The 21135-nt window shown below is 41.8% G+C and overlaps 1 protein-coding gene across 1 annotated transcript in view; it reads right to left on the reverse strand.

Annotated features, from left to right (window-relative positions):
- Positions 1-7302: 7302 nt before the first annotated feature.
- ANKFN1 (ankyrin repeat and fibronectin type III domain containing 1) overlaps positions 7303-21135 on the reverse strand; it is a 160134-nt gene continuing 146301 nt past the window's right edge. Inside the window, exon 18 of the mRNA XM_045983860.1 lies at positions 7303-8980. Coding sequence (XP_045839816.1) covers positions 8175-8980 — 806 coding nt within the window. The 3' untranslated portion in view covers positions 7303-8174. The remainder of the gene's footprint in view (positions 8981-21135) is intronic.

Here is a 21135-nt window from a genome sequence, read left to right on the forward strand (position 1 = left end):
AAGCTGGAAAAGATCCTATACATTTGACGGATGTTTTCATTTGTGAGTTCCGAGAGGAAAAGTGTCTTGCTTGCAGTCACAGAGCTAGAACACGGGCCTCACAGGAGAGGGTCTCTGTGCTTGATTGTCATTATCTGTGAATTCCCTTGCATATCTGTCTATGCAGGGGGTCTGTTCCAGAGAGAGAGCTTCTACTGGCCAATCTGGGCATTCCTTTCCCATAGCTCCTAAGTCAGTGGCATATGGCATCCTGGGAAGTTAGGAGTCTGGGGCCCTAGAGCTCACTTGACTGAGCCTCAAGTCTCTTATTTGTAAAACAGAGATAAAAGTGCTCACTCTGATCACTTCACAGGGCTGTTTGTCAAACTCAAACAGGATGGTGCTTGGGAAAGTGTTTTATAAACATATAGGACATTGCAGTTATCAAAAGCTTGATGGGGAAAGGGTGTGTGCAAAAGTTTGGCCTTATTGGGCATGGGGACCAGACTTTTGAAGGTTTTGTGGGTCTGGAAACCTCAGCGGGTACAGCCGGGATAGGTGATGTGCACATCTGTCTCTGCGCTGCTCCATCACTGGCGTGCTCTGGTGACACTTGGGTCAGTGCTGGCTGGAACAGTCTGGAAGCACATGCTGCCCCACATGCAAAGAGTGGGTTTCGTCCCAGGCCCTTCGCTTCCTTCTACTGAGGGACTGACCTTAACCCCAGCCTTCTGGAGATGGGTGTGCGGGTAGCTGGTGGAACTTTGCATGATGTCCTAAAGAAATACTTTCGAGGAACCCTGAAGGGACAAACTGAGCTTCACCCCAGCCGTTTAAGAGAGGAATCCTAGGCTGGCAGGCATTTGGAAAGGCCTTTGAGTCCACATCTTTACAGAGCAATTGAACGATGTGTGGAAATTAACGTGATTTTAAGTGATCTCTTCATCAGTTGTTCACCCTTTCACGGGCATTTGTGCTAGGAGCTCTGGAATGTGGAGGATATAATGGCGGAAAAAAGGAGGCAGTTGCCTTTGACTTAGAGCCTCTGATCTAAAGGAGTGTATCCCCGGTGTCTAACTTCCTCTACTGTGTGTCTAATACCAGGGTCAGTTCCCTCCTGTGGCCTGTAACTTAACGCGGTAATTGCCAGAACTACGACAAATAAGCAGCATTGTAATTATTACTGTTATTATTATTGACAGAACAAGGAGCACAATGCAAATGTGAGAATGCCACAGGCTACTTGAGGAAGAAATGCATTTTCATAGTCAAGAAATTATGACAAAGATCTCACTTACTAGACAGGTAATGTTGGGCAATATTGCCTACTTGCCTACTTCCCTAACATAATTTTTTAAATTATTGTTCGAGAGAAGGAGGAGTTATTTCTCATTGGCAGATGGAAATACTGGGTGTTGTTACCTGGCCTAGCTTATCAAAAGGCACAGCATTCAGTGAAGCTCACATCTTACCCAGCAGCTTGACTCAGAAAGGCCACCCCCTCTGTCCCTCCCCCAACACCTCCCCAGGAGTGTTCATAGAAGAAAGAGGATATTAAAGAGCAAGGTCATCTGTTTGGTTTGAAAAAGAAGGTAAACTTTTATTCAAAGACAGAATTAGGAAAAGAAAGTAATGGTTTGCTTAGAAAGATGACAATTTACATAGGGAAAACAGCACATTTGGCCAGGACAACAAAACAGCCCTCTGAGGCTGTCAGGAAAGCCGACCACAAACATGCCAATGAAGAGTTGAATGCGCGCGTGTGTGTGTGTGTGTGTGTGTGCGCGCGCACGCGCGCGTGTGTACTTAAGAGAATTCAGTAAAATAGCCTAAGACAAAAACATGGTCTAAAGCAGCGTATTTCCTGTCCTTGGGAATTCAGGAGAACCTTCGTGCAGGTTCCTGGGATCGAAGCAACCTCTTTGTAGTGTTCTCAAAATCAGAAGAAATCTCAAATCTTAGCTGGAGGGGGTTGGGGTAAGGGAGGAGCGTTGTGAGTGTGGAAATAAAGGGATAGAGAAATAGGACAGCACATGCAGAGATGCACTGAAGACATTTAAACAAGCACGCAGTGGAGGAACGATCAAGGTTAAGATGTCCAAGCTCCTGGGTGCAACTTGGTGAGAACACTTGCCATGGCGGCCCCTCCTCTATTTTCAGTACTTGGCAATAAGCAGTTATGCCCAAGAAATAACCCAAGTGCCACTGATCGACCAAGGGCCAACTGGTGAGATATTTCTGGTAACTGTTAAACCAGTACCCCAAACAGTAACTCTTCCAAAGTTTCAGTGAGAAGATTTTGAAAGCTCAGGCTGAAAAACGTGTGGCTTTGCTGAGACTTGGAAAAACCAGCAGGTAAGCCAACTGCTGACCATTCTCTTAGTTTTTTATTTAATTGACATTTCTCCACACTGAAGACGGAGGGCTTGGAAACTGTCCTTGAAACAGCAAAAGATCTTATGAAGAATCAAAAATATTTTTCACTTCTCCTCGCATGAATTGTATTTCGACAACATCAGGTCGGATATAAAGCCTATTAGTATTCTTTAATGCTTATGAAATAAAGTCATTCCCTCTGCTAGCTAAGATTTCTTCTGTTGACAGTTTTTCTTCCAAATACAGTTAGGCAGGTAGGAAATTATCAAAAATACTTGCCATTAGAAAAATTATCTTAATTCTTGTTAACCCCTGACCTCTTATAAACTGGGAGGTTGAAGAGGCATGCGTTTTACCAGTATTGTTTATGATTGAGTGTACTGGCCATTTACAATATCCATTTAAAATGTTCAAATAGTTTGCAAAAGTATATATTACAAAATATTATTGTTTCAAGAGTGGAGGTCACATTTAATACACCATACATGATTCATCTGTACATTTACAGAGGTTTAAAGCACACAAAATTGTGCGGATAATGTACTGAAGTCTAAACTTTTACATACACTCAGCTGCATACATAGCAACAAGATACATTAAGTTTTGAACAAATAACCAATAATCAGCCAAATCACTATGTACACATCAGGCAGGAAGCAATTAAACACTGCCTAATAGAATGCCACTTAAATTACTTTTTCTATGAAACATCTCTCCCTGACTACACGCACGCACGCACACACACACGCACACACACTTCTTTAATTCTTTTTCCATCACAAATATTAAACTGATGCTTGTGACCACACATACGGGATATCCCCCAAAATCCGGTTGATCACAGGGCAAGAAGCAACACAGCAACTCAGACTGACTTAACACAACAGTTTGCCAGACTTGGTTTTTATAAATCAGCTACTGTATAGTGGTTACTGTGAAAGCATATTCAGACTTCCACGTCATGGGCTGAAAGAAGAGGACCAAAGAGCGTTAACTAATAGCTTGATAACATTTGCCACTAAGTTAAATATTGGATTTCACTAAAATAAAAAAAATATGTATCTGGAGGGGAAGGACCATAGGGTTATATCTAAAACAACCACAACAAACCTCCTCCTTCCTTTATCAAAATAGAATATTTTCACCATCTGCCTATTTGGTTGTTATACAAAACCAACTGTCTTTTTGAAAGATCATTTTACAAATTCATTAATAATGGAGATAGGAGAAATTGAAAACAACAAATATAACCCACTGGGTGCAAAAGTGATGGAGAAACCAGAGACCCAAAATATGGCAAAATCAGTGCTTCATAAACAGTCAATGGATTTTTCTAAAAATACTTTTTGCTAATGGCAAAGTTCAACACCTCAGAAAAACTCTGAATTAGGATCTTAGAATAAGTTTCCAAGCTGTGCAACATAGCTTCAAATACACTACCCTTGTTGTTTGTAAGGCCGCATTGAAGTTGAGCTTAACAGTCGTAAGCCATGTGTTTGAACATCTCATGAGTGGTGACCCGCAAAGAAACAAGTTTTTCCCTTGTTCCCTCTACTACCTGTGGAGAGGTATCGCTGCTTTCCAAAGAGCTCCCTTACAGTTTTCCTTCAAGGTGTAACCGGGGGGGGGGGGAGGGACCCCAAAAGGTTCAGGCTTGAGTCACTCAATCATCTGGGAAAGTATTTCGACTTTATAAAGTGACTTGCAACTCTCTGGGAGTGTTCTCTTGTTAACCTATAACTACCCTCTCTAGCTGGTTTGTTATAATTCAGTCAACACATACAGCAAGAGAGGCACACACTCTGCTGTGGTTCTGCTACATACAAATTTGAGAGTACTGTAAGGTAATGCCATCATCTTTCCGACAGGATCGATTTTAAGAAGCCAGTGACTTCTGTGTGCTGTTGACAGAACGAGGGAACTTAAATCCACAGCAGACCCCTGAACAGCTCGAGTTGATAGTTCTCCAAGAGAAAGTGAGTACGTCTTGGGTAGAGCATGAAGAACAAGGTGGGGAGGGAAAGGAGTTGGGATTTTCTGGTACTCCTCTTTGTCTAAATTTGCTATCTTCAAGGGAAGAGCTGAATGTTCACCAGAGTGCACCTTTGCATGGCAGGATAACAATGAATGAGAAGCCAGTCCTCTTTCCCACTTGTCTGGCACGATCTCCTGGCAAGGATAGAGTAGGTGTTTGCCAGGTGGCTCCCAGACAAGGTCTTTTTAGGGGAGTACAACAAGGCTTCAGTCATTGCTTTTCATAAAGTGCTTTGGGATCCTTCAGAAATGGGGGCTGGAGGAATATTATTACTAACTGGCTTCAACTTTCAAACCAAATGGAACCATTTTATCCAGTGTAATTATTGCTTTGAGCATTAGTGAATGTTCTTAAAATGGAGTGGGTCTCATCTTTAAGTATCCACTTCTTAAAATACCCATTCCCTAGAGTAAATGTTTTTAATTAGTGTTTCCCAGTTCCCCTCACCAATTAAGAGGATGTGATAGCCTTGTAAATGGTTGCCAAGCATACACATTGGTGACTTGTGTTTTCCGGGCTGTCTTCCTTTATGAATCGCCAGCAAGAAGGAAGTCAGTGATGTCTAGCCCAACACGCCCTATGATGGCCTGACTGAGGAGATAGGCTTTTACCTCTTCTAAAACATCAATGAGAAGATGTACAGTGATAATGGCTATACTCTGTGAACTCCTTCTGGCCCAGGAATGTGTTTTGTTCTGGATTCTTTTGTTTTTCCAAGGGACTTGGAATAGAGACAGACATATGGGAGGGCCTTGGTCACTGATTTTTGGGGATTTTCACCAATGATGAGAGCTGGGTTAATACAAGTGAGAGTTAAGCATGGTAGAAAAATTATGGGACAGGAGAGTTTCCTCCAGAGGCCCCCAGATTGGACTTAAAAAAAAAAGTGCCTGGGTGGCTCAGTGGGTTAAAGCCTCTGCCTTCAGCTCAATTCATGATCCCAGGGTCCTGGGATTGAGCCCCGCATCGGGCTCTCTGCTCAGCAGGTAGCCTGCTTCCTCCTCTCTGTCTGCCTGCCTCTCTGCCTCCTTGTGATCTCTGTCAGATAAATAAATAAAATCTTTTAAAAAAAGACAAAAATTCATCATATCCAAGACAAAACAAAACAAAACCATCAAGATAAAACAAAAAAGCAAACCAAAAAATCCTCAGAAATTGTTAAGTCTCCATGCCTGGACATAACAAATAAAGGATTGTGAATTAGAGAACATAACTGTCTCTCATGGGAATCTATTAATTTAAATGAGGCTCACAAGATGTTGCAAAGTGTAGGTACAGGTGGAGGGTACCTACTTGAACAAATCCTGGCTAAATACTGAGGATATAACATCCACTTCTACATAGGAATATTGCTAGGAATATACATTTTCAAACCAACTCATTGTGCCCACTGAAATAGAAATGTGCAGTATTCATTTCATGGGCACTCACCTCTTTTCCTCATAGAAGGTGAAAAAATAACCCATGATCTCAATATAAATTAGTGTGTTTGGGTTTAATGCAATTTTACTTTATGAGTCATTATTTGGTGCAAAGTGCCAGAACTTGCCGACCAAATGAGGGGCCAGAAGGGTGGGTCAGTCTCTGCTTTTGCTGCCTATTGAATGCCTCTCATCCAATTAACAGTCACAAGCTTCCTTCCATGCCACCAGAAAGGTCATGGTCCGAGAATCACTTGGTTTCTTAGTTTTGGACAATTCCAGCTTTCAACATATATAATCTGTCCCATAATTAGAAATAAGTAGAAACTGAATGCAGATGATGCTGTCATTTTTATTATTAAAGGGGAGTCATATGGTGTGTAATATTAAATGACATTTCTCTCCAATTTGCTTTTTAATTAACTTAGATATTAACTATGTGAAATTTGTATTTCCTGGAAACAAGGAGCTCTGTGATAATGGAAATCTTTTACGTAAAAGTTGAGAAAGGGAGTTGAATTTGGAATTAAAAGATAATCTACAAACTAGGTAAGTAGCCAGTAGGCAGTCAAAAGTTGACTGTTAGTGTGTACCGATTCCCAATGGGCCAGCCTACTATAAAGGGAATGCTTCTGGGTTCTGACCCTGAGATTAAACTAGCTCTGTGACCTTGAGCAAGTCACTTAACCTCTCTTGGGTTTAATCATCTCATCTGTAAATACAAGGACTTAGACTAATTTTATGGTCCTTTCTAGCTCTAACACTCCATATACATAAGTTCACTCAGAACAGAAGAAAACTGCATTTTAAAATCCTTGCAGGCATGGGAAAGGAGCCACAGTGATTCTGCTCAAGAATCTTTGTGTGTGTGTGTTGGCGGGGGGGTGGGGGGGTTGGGGGGGGTGGTGGTGGTTTCACTGAGTATAAAATCTCTTAAAAAAATAAAGAATGAGCTCTGGGCCTTAGTTTTCTAATGACCATAGGCCATGGGCCAAATCTGTACCTTTCCGCCAGGGTAATTATTTATGTTTAAATCAAATGTTTTAAAAATGGAAGGGATCGGAATAACATTGTGAACAGGGGACTTTGTATGAACTCCCATGAGGAGGAATGGTAGAACTGTGAGGACAGGGGTAGGGCCCGTAAAGAGCAATATTTAACCCAAATGCCTGTGAAGCAGAAAAGGACCATTTAGAATATCAGTAAACTGAATGAGTCTTGGCCCCAGGAAATAAGAGAAGGTTCAGGCCTTTTTTGAATATGCAGTGTGATTTCTCTTTGATTTGGGTTTCTCATTTGTGAGAAAGGCAGGTGAGAGGCATTAAGACCAAAGCACGAATTTCAGGTGTTTCAAAGTATAGCCTTGGAACCACTGAGGTAGGGGTGCACAGATGTACCAGCGTAGCTGTAAGGACTCCATTAACTGCTGTGCCGTATCCGAAGGGCACTTTCTCATTCAATGACCTTCCAACACCTAAGAATCTGAGCAGACCCAATATCATTTTCAGAGACAAAGACTCATGGACTAACTTATCTTAGGATTGTAGAGGAAATGCTCATCTTTCTCTTACTCCTCCTTGTCTTGTTTTTAACCTAGGTTTTTACTTAATTTAGCTATGTCCCTACACCTGAATAATATAAGGCCCATGTCCATGCTTCAATGGGAGATGTGTAGGAAGGGCTGCTTTGTGCCCTATTTTACCTTTGCACGACAAAGCTAGAAGCAAAACATCCTCTACTTTTGCATCTAGTGGCTTCCACATAGCACTAAATGAAGAAAACGACTGCCTACTTAATCGTATATTAGTGCTGATGGATAAATTTGATTTGGTGACCAGCTGAGAACTCTACACTTTAGAATGACTTGGTTTAGCTAACTGGGAACCTAGAACAAGTCCACCTGACCTTGTGCCCTGAAGATCTGGGCTTCTTTCCCTTACACTCTTCTAAAGGTTCGCAGTGGAAGGAAAAATAATTCTAATCTTTCATCTCTAGAACTCCCCACCAATCACAAATTCATGAAAGATACCTAAACCCAAAGGTCAGATTACAGATCCAGCTGTAGAACTGAGGGTGGTTTTTTAGGTAGCCCTGTCTCCAACAAGAGTGCCTCCCAACCGGTCGACATGTTTGAACCCTTGTGTCTACGGCTCCATGTTGACACAAAAGCTCTTCTATGCCCTGAACTGGGAAGAACACTGGCAACTCTCACCTCCACCCAACTCTTTCCTAAAAAAGAGGGCCTTGAACTTGTAACTTTTGGAGTTTTAACATTCAAACCATTTGAAAAGGGATGGGGACACAGTGGGAGCGGGATGGAGGGAGGGTGATGGAAAATGCGACCCTCCCTAAAGGGACCCTCCCTAAAGCATGCTGCTTAGTATTTCTGACATCTGGGATGTGGTTGGGCCCTCGGGGCTCATCTCCGGACCCGTGGGGCAGGGCAGGCCAGAGTGGCTTCCCGGGGGCGGGCTCAAGGCAGCCCAGGGCTTTGCGTTCACCATCGCCGCAGAGTAGGGCTCCACGTAAATGCGGCGTACGGTGGGCCTCGGGTCCTGGAGGCTGCTCTTCCCCTCTTCAGGGAGGCTCGCGGTGTGAGCTAGAATCAGGCTCCGGGGCCCATCGGGGGCTGGTCCCAGCCGCTCCGCCTCTGCAGGATCGTGGGCCAGGCCACAGGCCCGGGACGGGTGCTGCGTGTAAACGCCCTCGGACAGCGACAGCGACTGCGTCTCGCTGTGCATGCGCAGCCAGCGCTGGTGGCGGCTGAAGCCACCATAGTGCTGGTGCTTGGCCGGCTTCCGCTTTCCCAGGAAGCCCAGCGCCGGCCGCGAGCCTGGCGCCATCTTGGCGTGGTTCTTGGACGCCAAGCCCGTCAGCGTCAGGCTGTGGAGGACCTCGGCGCACGAGTGGTCAGGGTCTGGCCCCAGGACCCGGCCCTGGGGGTCCTGACCCGGCCCCAGAGGACTCTTCATGTCATGCACCTGCAGGACGTCGGGGGCACTGCCACTTAGGCCGCTTAGCGCTTGCTGGGCGATGTCGTGTGATGACAGGTACACCAGGTCCAGGTCTCGGGGGCTCAGGGCATCACTGGAGTCGTAGTCGCTGTCGGTGGGGAGGAAGACTTCTGAGCAGCCTTCTTCATCAGAACAGGGCTGTGAATCTGCAAAGCCTGAGACCCGGGTTAGAAAAGAAACTCTTAGCCTGGGCCTGCTTCATGGGGTAGGATCTGTATGGTTGAGCCCTCCCCACTCCTGTGCCTAGAAGAGCCCTGGGCTTCGTTGAACGGTCTCTCTACTCCTTGAAGGTAGTCATCATTTTTGAACAAGGGGTCCCACGTTTTGGTTTTGCACAAGGCCCTATAAATTATGTAGTGGGTCCTGTGCTTAGCTTAAGGGAAAGGAGGGAGAGGAACTTGGACAGGTCCAACCTGGATAGTGGCAGAGGGTGATGTGTCCTCATTCCCCATGTGCACTTTTATTATTGGCTGGACATGTGTAGAGAGGATGAAACAGGAAAGAAAGCTGAATGTTATTCATTCATTTCCTATCCTTATTTCAGAGATGATTTTTGATTCGATAGAGTAGCAGGAACTTAAAAGGGGAGGGGGAGAAGAGGTGACACTATGGGGACGGAAGTCAGGTTAACTGGGTTTCAGATCCTAGCTATCCTCCACCTACTTGTTCTGTGATCTTGGGAGAGTTACTTAAGTTCTTTGAGCTTTAGTTTTCTTATCTGTAAACTGGGGATGATAATAGAACTTCTTCCCTAGGATGACTGTAAAATAGAAATTGATTATGTTTATAAACATTTACCCCAGTTGTCAGGTGTTTAAAAAGAAAAAAATAAAAGCAAAAGTAAGGCCAAAGAAAAAACAAAAACAGAAGATGAGAGGCAAAAATAAGCCTCAGAGTGCATACTATAGTGACCATAAGTGAGCCAGAAGTTTCGTTCTTAGATATTTGTCCTTTAATGCACTAGTTGTTTTCAGCCAGGTTGTACATTTTGGTGGGGCAAGGACTGTCTTAAAAATCCTTTGAATTTCCCATGGAACTCAGCCCAGGGTAGGTACTTGGTAAATATATGCTGATTTTGAAAGCATATATTTATTTGAAAACATGCAAGTGCTCTTAAAAATATTTACTTGAAAACGTGCAAGTTCTCCTAAAAAGAAAAATTGCTGGGGGCATCTGGGTGCCGTAGTCAGTTAAGAGGTCGACTCCTGAGGTGGTGATACCGGGTTTGTGAGATGGAGCCCAGTGCTGGACACTAAGTCGGCTCCAGAGTCTCTGTCACTCTCCTCCTCCTGCTTCTGCTCGCTCACTCTCTCTCAAATAAATGAAATAAATTTAAAAAAGCAAATGAAAAATTGCTAATTTACAAATCAGGTAATCTCAATTTAAAAAAAATCTCTGTAGGATTTTTAAGTAGAATTTAGTAAACTTATGTTTAAAGTCATCTGGAAGAGAAAATTTATGAGAGCAGCCAACTTTTTTTTCTTTTTCAAAGATACAATAGGGAGGAGCCTGACTTACCAGATACCAAAAAATAACTACATTTAAAAAAAAAGATTTTTATTTATTTGGCAGGGCGGGGGAGATGGAGAAAGAGAGAACAAGAACAAATAGGGGGCGCAATAGAGGGAGGGGGAGAAGCAGGCTCTCCACTGAGCAGGGAGCCCAATGTGGGGCTTAATCCCAGGACCCTGAGACTATGACCTGAGCTGAAGGCAGACGCTTAAGCAACTGAGCCACCCAGGCACCTCCAAAAAATAGTAGAGATTTGGTAGCTAAAACTTTGTAGTATTGGTGTATAAATGGACAGATAGATATGTAGAACAGAAAAGTAAAGTCTACAAATAGTGGTAATTCTGTGTGATAACATGTGGTTAAGATAACATTTCAATGTAGGGAAGTGAACAGATTATTCAGAATATAGTGTTGGGACAACTGGCTATCCCTTTAGCAAAATAATTAGAAAAAAATCCTATGTCATGGCATATATAAAGATAAATATTGTTTAGCTTAAATGTGACAGGCAAACCCTACAAGTAACAGAAAACAGTATGTTTGTAATTTTAGGGTGGCATGGTCTTTGTAAGCAAGACAAAATCCTGGAAGTCAGAGAAGTGACAAATTTGACTGCATCACAGTTTAATACTTTGTAAACCACATGATACTATAAACAAAGTAAAAAGGTAACTGATAGATTAGAAGAAAACAGTAATATTATGTATAACAAAAGATTAATAACCAGAATATACAAATATTTTCTGTAAATCCATAAGAAGACAATCCAGATGGGCAGATGAGAATCAGTTCTTCAAAGGATAATTAATACAAATGGCCAATAAACATAGTAAAAATATTCAACTTTAGATAGGCTATAATTACTAACTAGGTGGTAATTAGGGAAATGGATGTTGAAACAACAGGACATGTTTTTGCTCGTCATATTTGGTAAAAATGAAAAGAGTGATAATCTCATGTGTTGGTGATGTGTGGGGAATCAGGGACACTCGTAGAATGATGCTGGGAATATAAACTAGCACAGCTCTTCACATAGTGTTTTGGTACACTATATTAAAAATGTGCATATCATTTGTCCCAGCAAGTCCTTTTTTAGATATCTGTGTTTGAGGAATTGTCACTCTGTATACACGGAGACATTTACAAGTTGTTTACTGCAGTGTGATTTATAATAGGGAAAATGAGAAAGAATCTTGTGGCTGAGACTGTGTGAAAGGAAGACTTAGAGGCACCAAACTATTAAGAAAAGAAAAATCACTTGAGAAAAGAAAAATCGCTTACTTGCAAAATTCTGCAAGGGAGTCCAAATTCAGGACTGGCTTGCTGATTGAAAAATACAACAGGTATTTAAAGTAAAAACCCACAGGATTAAAGGTTATAGTTACATTGTTCATGGTGGAAAATCAGATGTGATTATCAAAAGAATATTGCAGACTTCAGGGAAAATTTTTGTTTTGTTAAGGAGTTAGTAATTTATACAAACAGGATTAAGGTTTCTTCTATTTTAGGAAGTAGAACCAGATGTAATCCCCCCCCCACCACCATTTTTTTTTTTTTTTTTTGCTTGTTTGTTTATTTCAAGGTCAGGGTGTGAAGTGCTTCCTTTCTCTTTTTCCTGACTATGGAAGATGATGTGTGTGCTTACTCATTGGCAGGGCAAGATTTCAGTTTTGTTCTCTCACGGTTGGCTGCTACCCAATATTTATTATCCTTTTTTTGGTTAAAATCTTAAGTTTTCTTTGAGACAGGGATACACTCATGTAAAAGACCACAGTTTTTCAGCTTCCCTTGCAGCTAGGTATGGCCATATAACTAAGTTCTGGCCAATGAGTTAGAACTGAAAGTACTATATGAAACTTCTGGAAGGCTGCCTAAAGAGAGCTGGCTAGGCCCATGGGGCAGCCTTAGGGGAAAAAAGTCACATGCTAGGGTGTTAGAGCTGAAAAAGGGAGTGTGGAATCTGAGGACCATGGAGTCCACATTACCAACAATGAATTGTCTGCCTCTGGGCTTCTTTCATACAAGAAAAATAAAGTGTTTTGTGTTCATGACACTCTTATTTGGGTTTTTCGTGACATGGATCCAAACATAATCCTAACTGATGCACATCTGAATGTCTATTATTAGGAGGATGGTTTAAAAATTTGGGCACATCTGTATTATGGAATATTGTCCAGCAGCTACAGAGGAGATCAACCCATCTACTGTTCTTTACGTAATGTTTTCCAAAAAAGACTCCCTTTCCTAATTTTCTGAGGTCTACCCATCTGTTCAAGGGTTCCCCCAAATGTAGCCTTCTTTAAGAAACACTCCCTAGGGGCGCCTGGGTGGCTCAGTGGGTGTTAAAGCCTCTGCCTTCGGCTCAGGTCATGATCCCAGGGTCCTGGGATTGAGCCCTGCATCGGGCTCTCTGCTCAGCAGGGAGCCTGCTTGCTCCTCTCTCTCTGCCTGCTTCTCTGTGATCTCTGTCTGTCAAATAAGTAAATAAAATCTTTAAAAAAAAAAAAAAAAAGAAACACTCCCCAACTATCCCAGAAAAAATTGCTCACTTGTCTGCATTTCTCTAACACTTCTTGCTTCTATTATCCTTTGGCATTTAGCCTGTATAGACTTATATTATTAGTTGTCTTTTTAAATACAAATATAACATCCTGGATTCCTGGTTAGATCAGAGCCCTCTTAGGGCAGATATATTTAATTCATCCATTCAGTCAACAATGAAGATTCTGTTTTGCTTGAGCTCCTGCTCTAACAGAAGCACTGTTCTTGATGCCCAAGTAAATATAAAATTAATAAGAAATGACCTGTCTCCAGGGAGTTTACAGTTGTAATGAAAGTATAGGGCATGTATGCATACATGAGACTAGGAGAACATGTATTTTGTAAGAGAAGTTTAGCAAATATGATGTAGGTTTACAGGAAAGAGATTGCATTTCATTGGGGCAGGATTGATAAGATACTCTATCATCTATTTATTTATCATCTCTTATTTATTCCCTCATTTGTCCCTATTCTCTACATTGTTTTATTTCTTCATCCACTTTCAAAAAGTGATTTAGGCAGCTATTAATATGCAAATGATGAGAGGATTAGAAACCAGAGAGGAAGAACAGTACAAATGGCCCTACTTGACTATAAAAAGGGAACAGGAAAGGAATTTGGGGGAAATCAGGCTACAAAAGTAAGATGCCAGTGATTGCACTCTAAATTTAAATAATTTATCCTAGGGAAATTAGGGCTATATCCATGCAGGACTTGTGCACGAATGTTCATAGCAATTTTATTTGTATTAGCCCCAAACCAGAAGCTACCCAAATGTCTTTCAGTGGATTAATTGTTAAACGGTGGCACATCCATACTATGGAATACTACTTACCAATAAAAATAAAGAATTCCATTTATGTAACATTCGTGAAATAATTACAGAGATGAAGAATAGTAGTAGCAGGGATAGAGATGGAAGGAATGAGTAAGGCAATAAAGGGGGAACAGGAGGAGTTTTGGGTGATGGTACAGTTGAGTATTTTGGTTATGGTGGTGATTACCCATGGCCACACATACGATAAAACTGCACACAGCTATGCAAGTATGCCTGAGTGCTTGTGCGCGAGTGCGAGCACATGCTTACACATGCGTGGACAAGTGTCCGCGTAACTAGTGAGATCTGGTTGTGGTGTTGTATGAGAGCTATGTTTAAGTTGTTGATGTTGGGGAGGTTGGGGGAAGGGTACATGGGAATTCCTGTACATTTCTTTGCAACCTACTGTTTCTCTAATTATTTCAAAAATAAGTGGTTAAAAAGAGGGAGATTAATTTTTTAAAAAATAGGGGAGAGCCAGAAGAGAATAGTAAATCTTAGGTAAGGAGTTTGTACCTAATTTTGTACCCAGTGGGTAGCTACTGAAGAATTTTGAAGAAGTAATTGACAAGTTGAGAGCTGTGATTTAGGATAATCCTGTAGCAGGTAGGATGTAAGATGAACTGGATGAGGAGGAAACAGACAGAAGGGAGGCCAACCAAGAGGCTGAGGTCCAAGCTATGTTTCTTTAAAAAAAAATTTTTTTTTTTTCAGATTGTAGGGCTGTGCAAGAGCAGTGGTTATGTGGAGGAAAATAGAAATCCAGGGAAATTACTCATGCAAAGATGTTTACTAAGCACCTGTTTTATGCTAAACATATAGGTATCTGCTTTTAAGCAGCTCACAGAGTGTGGATTAAGATAAATAAGTCAAAAAATACAAAAGATTAATATCAGATAGTGCAAAGTTCTATGAAGAAAATGAATCTGGGTTTAAGGTAGAGAGTGATTTGGGAGGAAGGTTCTTTTGCTAATGTAGCCAGGGGAGGAATCCCCGTAGAGAAGGGAGTCTGGGTGAGAGAGGATCAGAAGGAATCAGCTAAGTGAAAGTCTGAGAGAAGTGTCCTAGACAACTTGGAGAGGTAAGTGTAAAGGCCCTGAAATGACCAGCAGGTTTCAGGGCTCAGTGTCTGAATGGTGGTATCTGCCTTAAACTGGAAGAGCTAAGTGCAGCAGGGTTAGGCAGTAGATTTGGGCTGGGTTGGGCAGTGGAAGAGGTAGTAAATTTAATTTGGATAGATTGGCCAAGATATCCTGGAGGAGATAGAATGAGAGCCTGGGTTGCAAGGCTGAGGGAAGATGTTTGTGGGTAGAGATGAACGAACTACTGGAAAGGAACTTGAAGATACAAGAATGGTAGGCTGATGGACATAAGAAGGGGTGATCACTTGTGAGCAACAGTGCTGGCACTGGTTTTTAGTGAAAAAGAGCAGAAGGACATGAGGTGGGGAAGAAGATAGACATAGACAGATTTTCATGCTAGAAAAAGAGAATTGGATAAAGTCTTGGACTGAAGGACTTTAATAATCTTACAACAAGTTTTAGACAGCACATTTCCTCATCTTTTGTGAGAAAAATTGGGCATTGCAAGTAACAGGGTCTCAGAACTATGGGATGTTTTTGATGATGGTAGCAATAGGTGCTGTCATCGTGACGAGGAAGAGAGGTTAACTGAAGATTTGAAATTGGGCTGGAAGTAAGATCCAAAGAATTGAATTTAGTTGAGCTTCTCTGTCTGATTAGGGTTTCTATTCAGCTGGCCACATGTATTCATTTGTGCCTACACTAGTAATAACAATATCTGACATTTTCTTAGTGCTTACTGTGGGCAAGCCATTATGCTAGGTAGTCTAGGTCCTTCATCATATTTAATGTGTATAACAATTCCCATTGTGCAGATGAGAGTATTAAGTCTTAGGCTTATGACATTTTTAAATTTATACATGGCTGATAAGTAGCTGATAGGAGCTCACATGCAGATTTGTCTCACTCCAAAGACCTGCCTACTGCTGTTCATGTTAGCATTTTCATGGCTTTCCATGGAAGCTTCCTGAGGGCTGGGGCCTGGTTCATCTAATTTAGTTTGTGTGGGACCCACACAGAGTTATATTAATTAAACTCTTAGTAAGCACTTCTTGATGTTGCTGCTGCTAGAGAAACATGTTAGGTCTTATGTTAGTTTCCTGTGGCTGTTATAGGAAATCACCATACACTGGGTGGCTTAAAACTACAGAAATGTATTCTCTTACAGCTCTGGAAGCCAGAAGTCTGAAATCAAGGTGTCAGTAGGGCTGCACTCCCTTTGGAGGCTTTAGGGAAGAGTATTTTCTTGCCACTTCCAGCTTCTGGCTGTTGGCATTGTCTGTGGTGGCATCACTCCAGTATCTGCTTCTGTCTTCACATGGACTCTCTTCTGTCTCTGCTAAGGACACTTATTATTGGATTTGGGGGTCACCCTGATAATTCAGGATGATCTCATCTTAAGATCCTTAATTACTTCTGCAAATAAGGTCACATTCACAGGTTATAGGGGTTAGGACTTGGACATATCATTTTAGGGTCACCATTCAATCCCCTAGAAGTCTGATAGTAAAAATGACTAACTACAAGCAGCTGTTGAGGAGTCCGTGACACTTTCTTCCTCTTTCCAGTCCACAGTCAGGTAGAGCAGTTTGCACTTTGACCTTTCAGCATACAAATACTGAGCATTTATTGTTTGCAGGGGACTAGGGAGTATATGAAGGTGTTCTTCAAAGCTCTGACCTTCTAATTTTCAATGGGGAATCATATTTTAGGACTCTCAGGAAGTACCTGTGCTGATTTCCACAGGTACAGTTAGTTTCTTAGTTTTCTTGCCTCTTCTGGCATTTTATTCATATCTCTGTTACTGCATTTATCAAGGTTTATTATAAACTACTCATTTACATGTTTATCTCCATTACAGAACCATGAACTCTAGAGGGCATGCACTGTATCTTGTTTATCTCTGCTCATCTAATCTGAACATGGATAGTAGGCCATAAGGACCTCCTAACAAGACTGTGACTTAATCATCACTGTATTATTAGCCTCTTGTCCTGTTTCTCTGGTGCATACAACAAAGCTCTCAGTATGTTGAATTGATTAAAATTAAAACAAATACTGAAATCTGGGAGTATAAAAAAAGTTGTGAGATTTGGTTGCCTCTTAAAAACAATACTGAAAGCAGCCTGGAAGGAGCTAATTTACTTAATCTGCCACAGAAATTCCTGAAAATAATCACCTAAATCATTTTGCTTTATATTCGGTGATGCTTGACTTAAGAGTGAGCCTAATTGTAGCAAAAAGAACAAGTACCTTAAAATCAGATAAACCTGGGGTAACGTCCTGTCTTGCTTCTTACTGTGTATGTGATCTTGAGCAAATCACTTAGTGTCTCTGAACCTTTCATCCTCCATGGCCTGTATGTAATTATATTGCCTGTCTCCATTAGGTATTGTGGTGATTAAATCAGGTTGTTAGAATTACTTTAAGTGCCATTCTTCCCTTCAATATTTAGAGAGTAACTAGAAAGCATATTGCGAGTATTACATATTAAAATACAAGCCAGTAATCAGATAAACTTCCAAGATTTTGCTGTGAGAATGCTGTTGATAATAAAGGAGAATAATACTCTCTTGTATGGTGTCTTGTGCTGGTGATGATCTAGTTCAGTCTGTATTTCCCAGCCTTGATTTAGCAGTGAATTAGTAAATGATATACCTTCTTTACCATAGCTCCTAAGAGCAGGGGAAATAGGAGGTAAATTAAAAGAAGAACTAGTTACAGCTGTCATACCCAAGGAGAGGAAAATGGGCTTGGGTATGGAGTGGTAAATATTATCTTGTAGGTTCATGGACCCACAGTTGGGAAACACTGTTCTAGTGGGAATCTAAATATTTGACTTCCATGGTGGCTGTATTATTTATTATAAGACTTAGTGGAACCTATTGCTTAGAGTGGGATACCCCTCCCAGAACAAGCTGGGAAAATCTCTAGGATGCCAGCCAGGGCACTGAGGAGAGTTTCCAGGGATTTAGGCACTGCCGCTCCCTCTCTTCCTGGAAAAGAATGCAAAGTGCAGCTTCCATCCCTAGATCCAGGCCATATGCTCCATTAAGCATTTTAGGCACCTTGCCTAGTTGTTATTTTAATAAACCTGGTTGTGCTCCTCAATTTCCCTTAGAAGGCCCACTGGGCAGGCTAGCATTGGTAGAACCTTGAGTTTCCCCTCTGAATGACCCAGGGGTTGTTTGATGAAAGTTTTGCCCATAGTATTAGTGCTGGCTTAGGAAGCTTGGCTTTCTTGCCATTGTAATGGGTGTTGCAACTCCTGGTCTCTGGATCAGGCCAACAACAGCAGAGTAGAGTTGATGTGGATTTTGAGGGCGTTATGTGGAGATGACATTTCAGGAAAGAATAATTGATTTAAAGCTACTGCTTTTCTCTTAAAGGCAGGGGACATGGCAGGACAGAAAGACAGAAATAATAAGCAGTATTTGCCCTAAGAAAATCTGTCTTCACCTTTTTAATGTACCACTGTCCAAATTTGTATTTTTTATATGCTTCACTGAATCTATTTCCAGTGTGTTTGAGTAGAATTAAAATAAATCTCATCAGGCCTTGGGTAGAACCTCAGGGGTTGGTTCACCTTCTGATTTCCCAAGAGAAATAACATCTTCAGAATCCTGTTGATTTTTTTGAACTGTTTATTTTATACTATAGTGTTCTTAACATTGTCTGGGAAAAGGTTACAAGGAAGATTTACATTTGGAAGATCAGGATAATCTTCAGATGCATCTGAAGGAAACAACGCCCCCCACCCCTCTGTTGCCTCACCCATGCGTCACTAGGAGAAATAGCAGTATCGGAAAAAAAAATTGCTGCTGCCTGTGACCACTATACCCACAGAAAAGGAGTGGGAGAGAAAATACCCATGTGATGGACCAAATCGTTCCACCCCCTGCCTTGAGTTGCCTTTTCTAGGAGCCAACTTTCCCCCTTGGGTCCTTGGGAGATGCTTAATTTTAATTGACTCAGAGGAGTTCTACTTTGTGTTTAAAAACCACAAGGAAATGGGAAGTTAAGTTAAAGAGTTCCACTCCCCCCTCCCCTGCCCCCCAACACATGCAGATACACAAAGACAAATCCAAGGTACTCAACAGCCTTAAAACAAAATCCTGGGCTGGCAGTTTTGTGATAGACTGTACTTCCTCCAGCAGGCTCCTCAGAAGTTAGGTGAACCCTACCCACACAGAATGGAATTGTGTTGCAAACTCTGCTCTGTGGGCAACTCACTGGGGATGTTCCTCTAAATAGGATTTTTTTCCTCTTCATAAATGGTTTCCAAATAAAAGTAGCACACTAGTGCAGAGGACAGAGTATGCAGAAGCAGATTTCATTGCTCTGAAAAGCTTCTGCTTTTTGAGGGGATCGGACCACTAAATGTTTCTCCCCAGTTTTCCTGTCACTGGGTTCCATTTTTCATTTGCTTCCCTCCACGTCTTTGTGTTTCACAGCCCATGGAATCTTGGCTTCAGAGAAATAAATGGACCCAAGAGAGAGTTATATTTTAAGGAACAGAATGATGATCGCTCACATTTTAGATTAATAATAAAATCCAAATGTAATTGGCCAGATCCTCCCAGTAGAGAGTGTTTGTAACCCGTCATCTGGCCATTATGAGAGTTTGGCACTTCTGTGGCACAGGAGAGGCCACCCTCATACAGCCAAGGGGACCTCCTTATGACCCTGCAGCCAAGAGAACATTAAACGCTGGGAAGCTTCCGTGAGCAGAGAAGGCAGGAAAGGGCTATGAAGGTGGAAGGGGAATTGAAGAGTTGTTTGCAGACTTATGTAAATTGTGGAACAACAGAGGGAATATCTATCTTGCCTGAGGACATGGAGATGCAACATGGGGGTTAGGGGGATAGGAGAAGAATAAATGAAACAAGATGGGATTGGGAGGGAGACAAATCATAAATGACTCTTAATCTCACAAAACAAACTGGGGGTTGCTGGGGGGAGGTGGGGTTGGGAGAGGGGGAGGGGGTTATGGACATTGGGGAGAGTATGTGCTATGTGAGTGCTGTGAAGTGTGTAAACCTGGCGATTCACAGACCTGTACCCCTGGGGATAAAAATACATTGTATGTTTATAAAAAAAAAAAAAAATGGAAGGGGAGGCAAACCATAAGAGACTATGGACTCTGAAAAACAACCTGAGGGTTTTGAAGGGTCGGGGGTGGGAGGTTGGGGGAACAGGTGGTGGGTAATAGGGAGGGCACGTATTGCATGGAGCACTGGGTGTTGTGCAAAAACAATGAATACTGTTACGCTGGAAAAAAAAATAAATTAATTAAAATTAAAAAAAAAAATGCCCTTACAACCCTAGGACCTCTCTAGCTACTGCCCTCCCTCACTCTTCTTTTTCATACCCAAGATTCTGAAGAGTGTATCCTTACTGGTTCCATTCCTTTACCTCCCATTTACTCCCTGATCTACTTCTGTTGGGTTTCTCTCTCCTCCCCATCATGTACCGCTGTCATCCAGACTGCAGATGACTTCGTTGTTGAAAAGAAAAATAATCTAACAGAAGCTTTTCGGTTTTATTTAAACTCTCACCACTGTTTGACATGCTTTAATTTCTGTGACATACTCTCTTGTTTTTTAATCTTCTTCCTCTGATTGTTGTTTCTTGGTCTAAGAAGTCCTGCCGTCCATTTCACAGGGATCTTTCCAGACTCTCCTCTCCTTACTCTGACTTCTCTCTCGAGGGAATCCCAAGCATTTTTGTAGCTACATCATTCATATGTCAACAATTCTTAAGTTCATATTATAAGTCCAGTCTATTTCCTGAGCTCCAGACCCCATAATCCTTTTTTGTTGTGATGCCCTAAACTAACTTACTAACCACCCAAGCTTGTTTCTCCTCTGGTGTAACCTTTTTTTGGTAAATGTCATGATATTCAGAGACATTCATGCCAGAAAACTTGGTTTTCTCTCTGTTACTAGTTTCCCTCTGTTACTAGTTTCATAATTGATCTCCCAGCTTCCAGCACTGTCCCACTGAGGTCTCTTCATTCATACAACAGCCAGATTTGATTTTAAAGAATAATTCAGGTCATATCAATCCTTGCTTAGAAGTTTCCAATAGCTTTCCATCACAAGCAGAATAAAACCCAAACTACTTTCCTTGGCCCTGCCTGATCTGGACCCTGCCTTCCTCTTTACCCTCTCTCTCACCACTAGCCCCTTTATTGGCTCTGCTCCAATGACTTTGGCTTTCTTTTCATCCCTCACCCACTTTGGGGCCTATTGCTGTTTTATTGCCTGGAATAGTCCAACTCCAGATATATGCATTACTGGCTCCTTTTTCTGTGGTTGGTTCAAATGTAACTGTCACAGATAGGTCTCTGCTGACC

This window comes from Meles meles, chromosome 18 (assembly GCF_922984935.1).
Source record: "Meles meles chromosome 18, mMelMel3.1 paternal haplotype, whole genome shotgun sequence".
In the NCBI taxonomy this organism is placed as follows: domain Eukaryota; kingdom Metazoa; phylum Chordata; class Mammalia; order Carnivora; family Mustelidae; genus Meles; species Meles meles.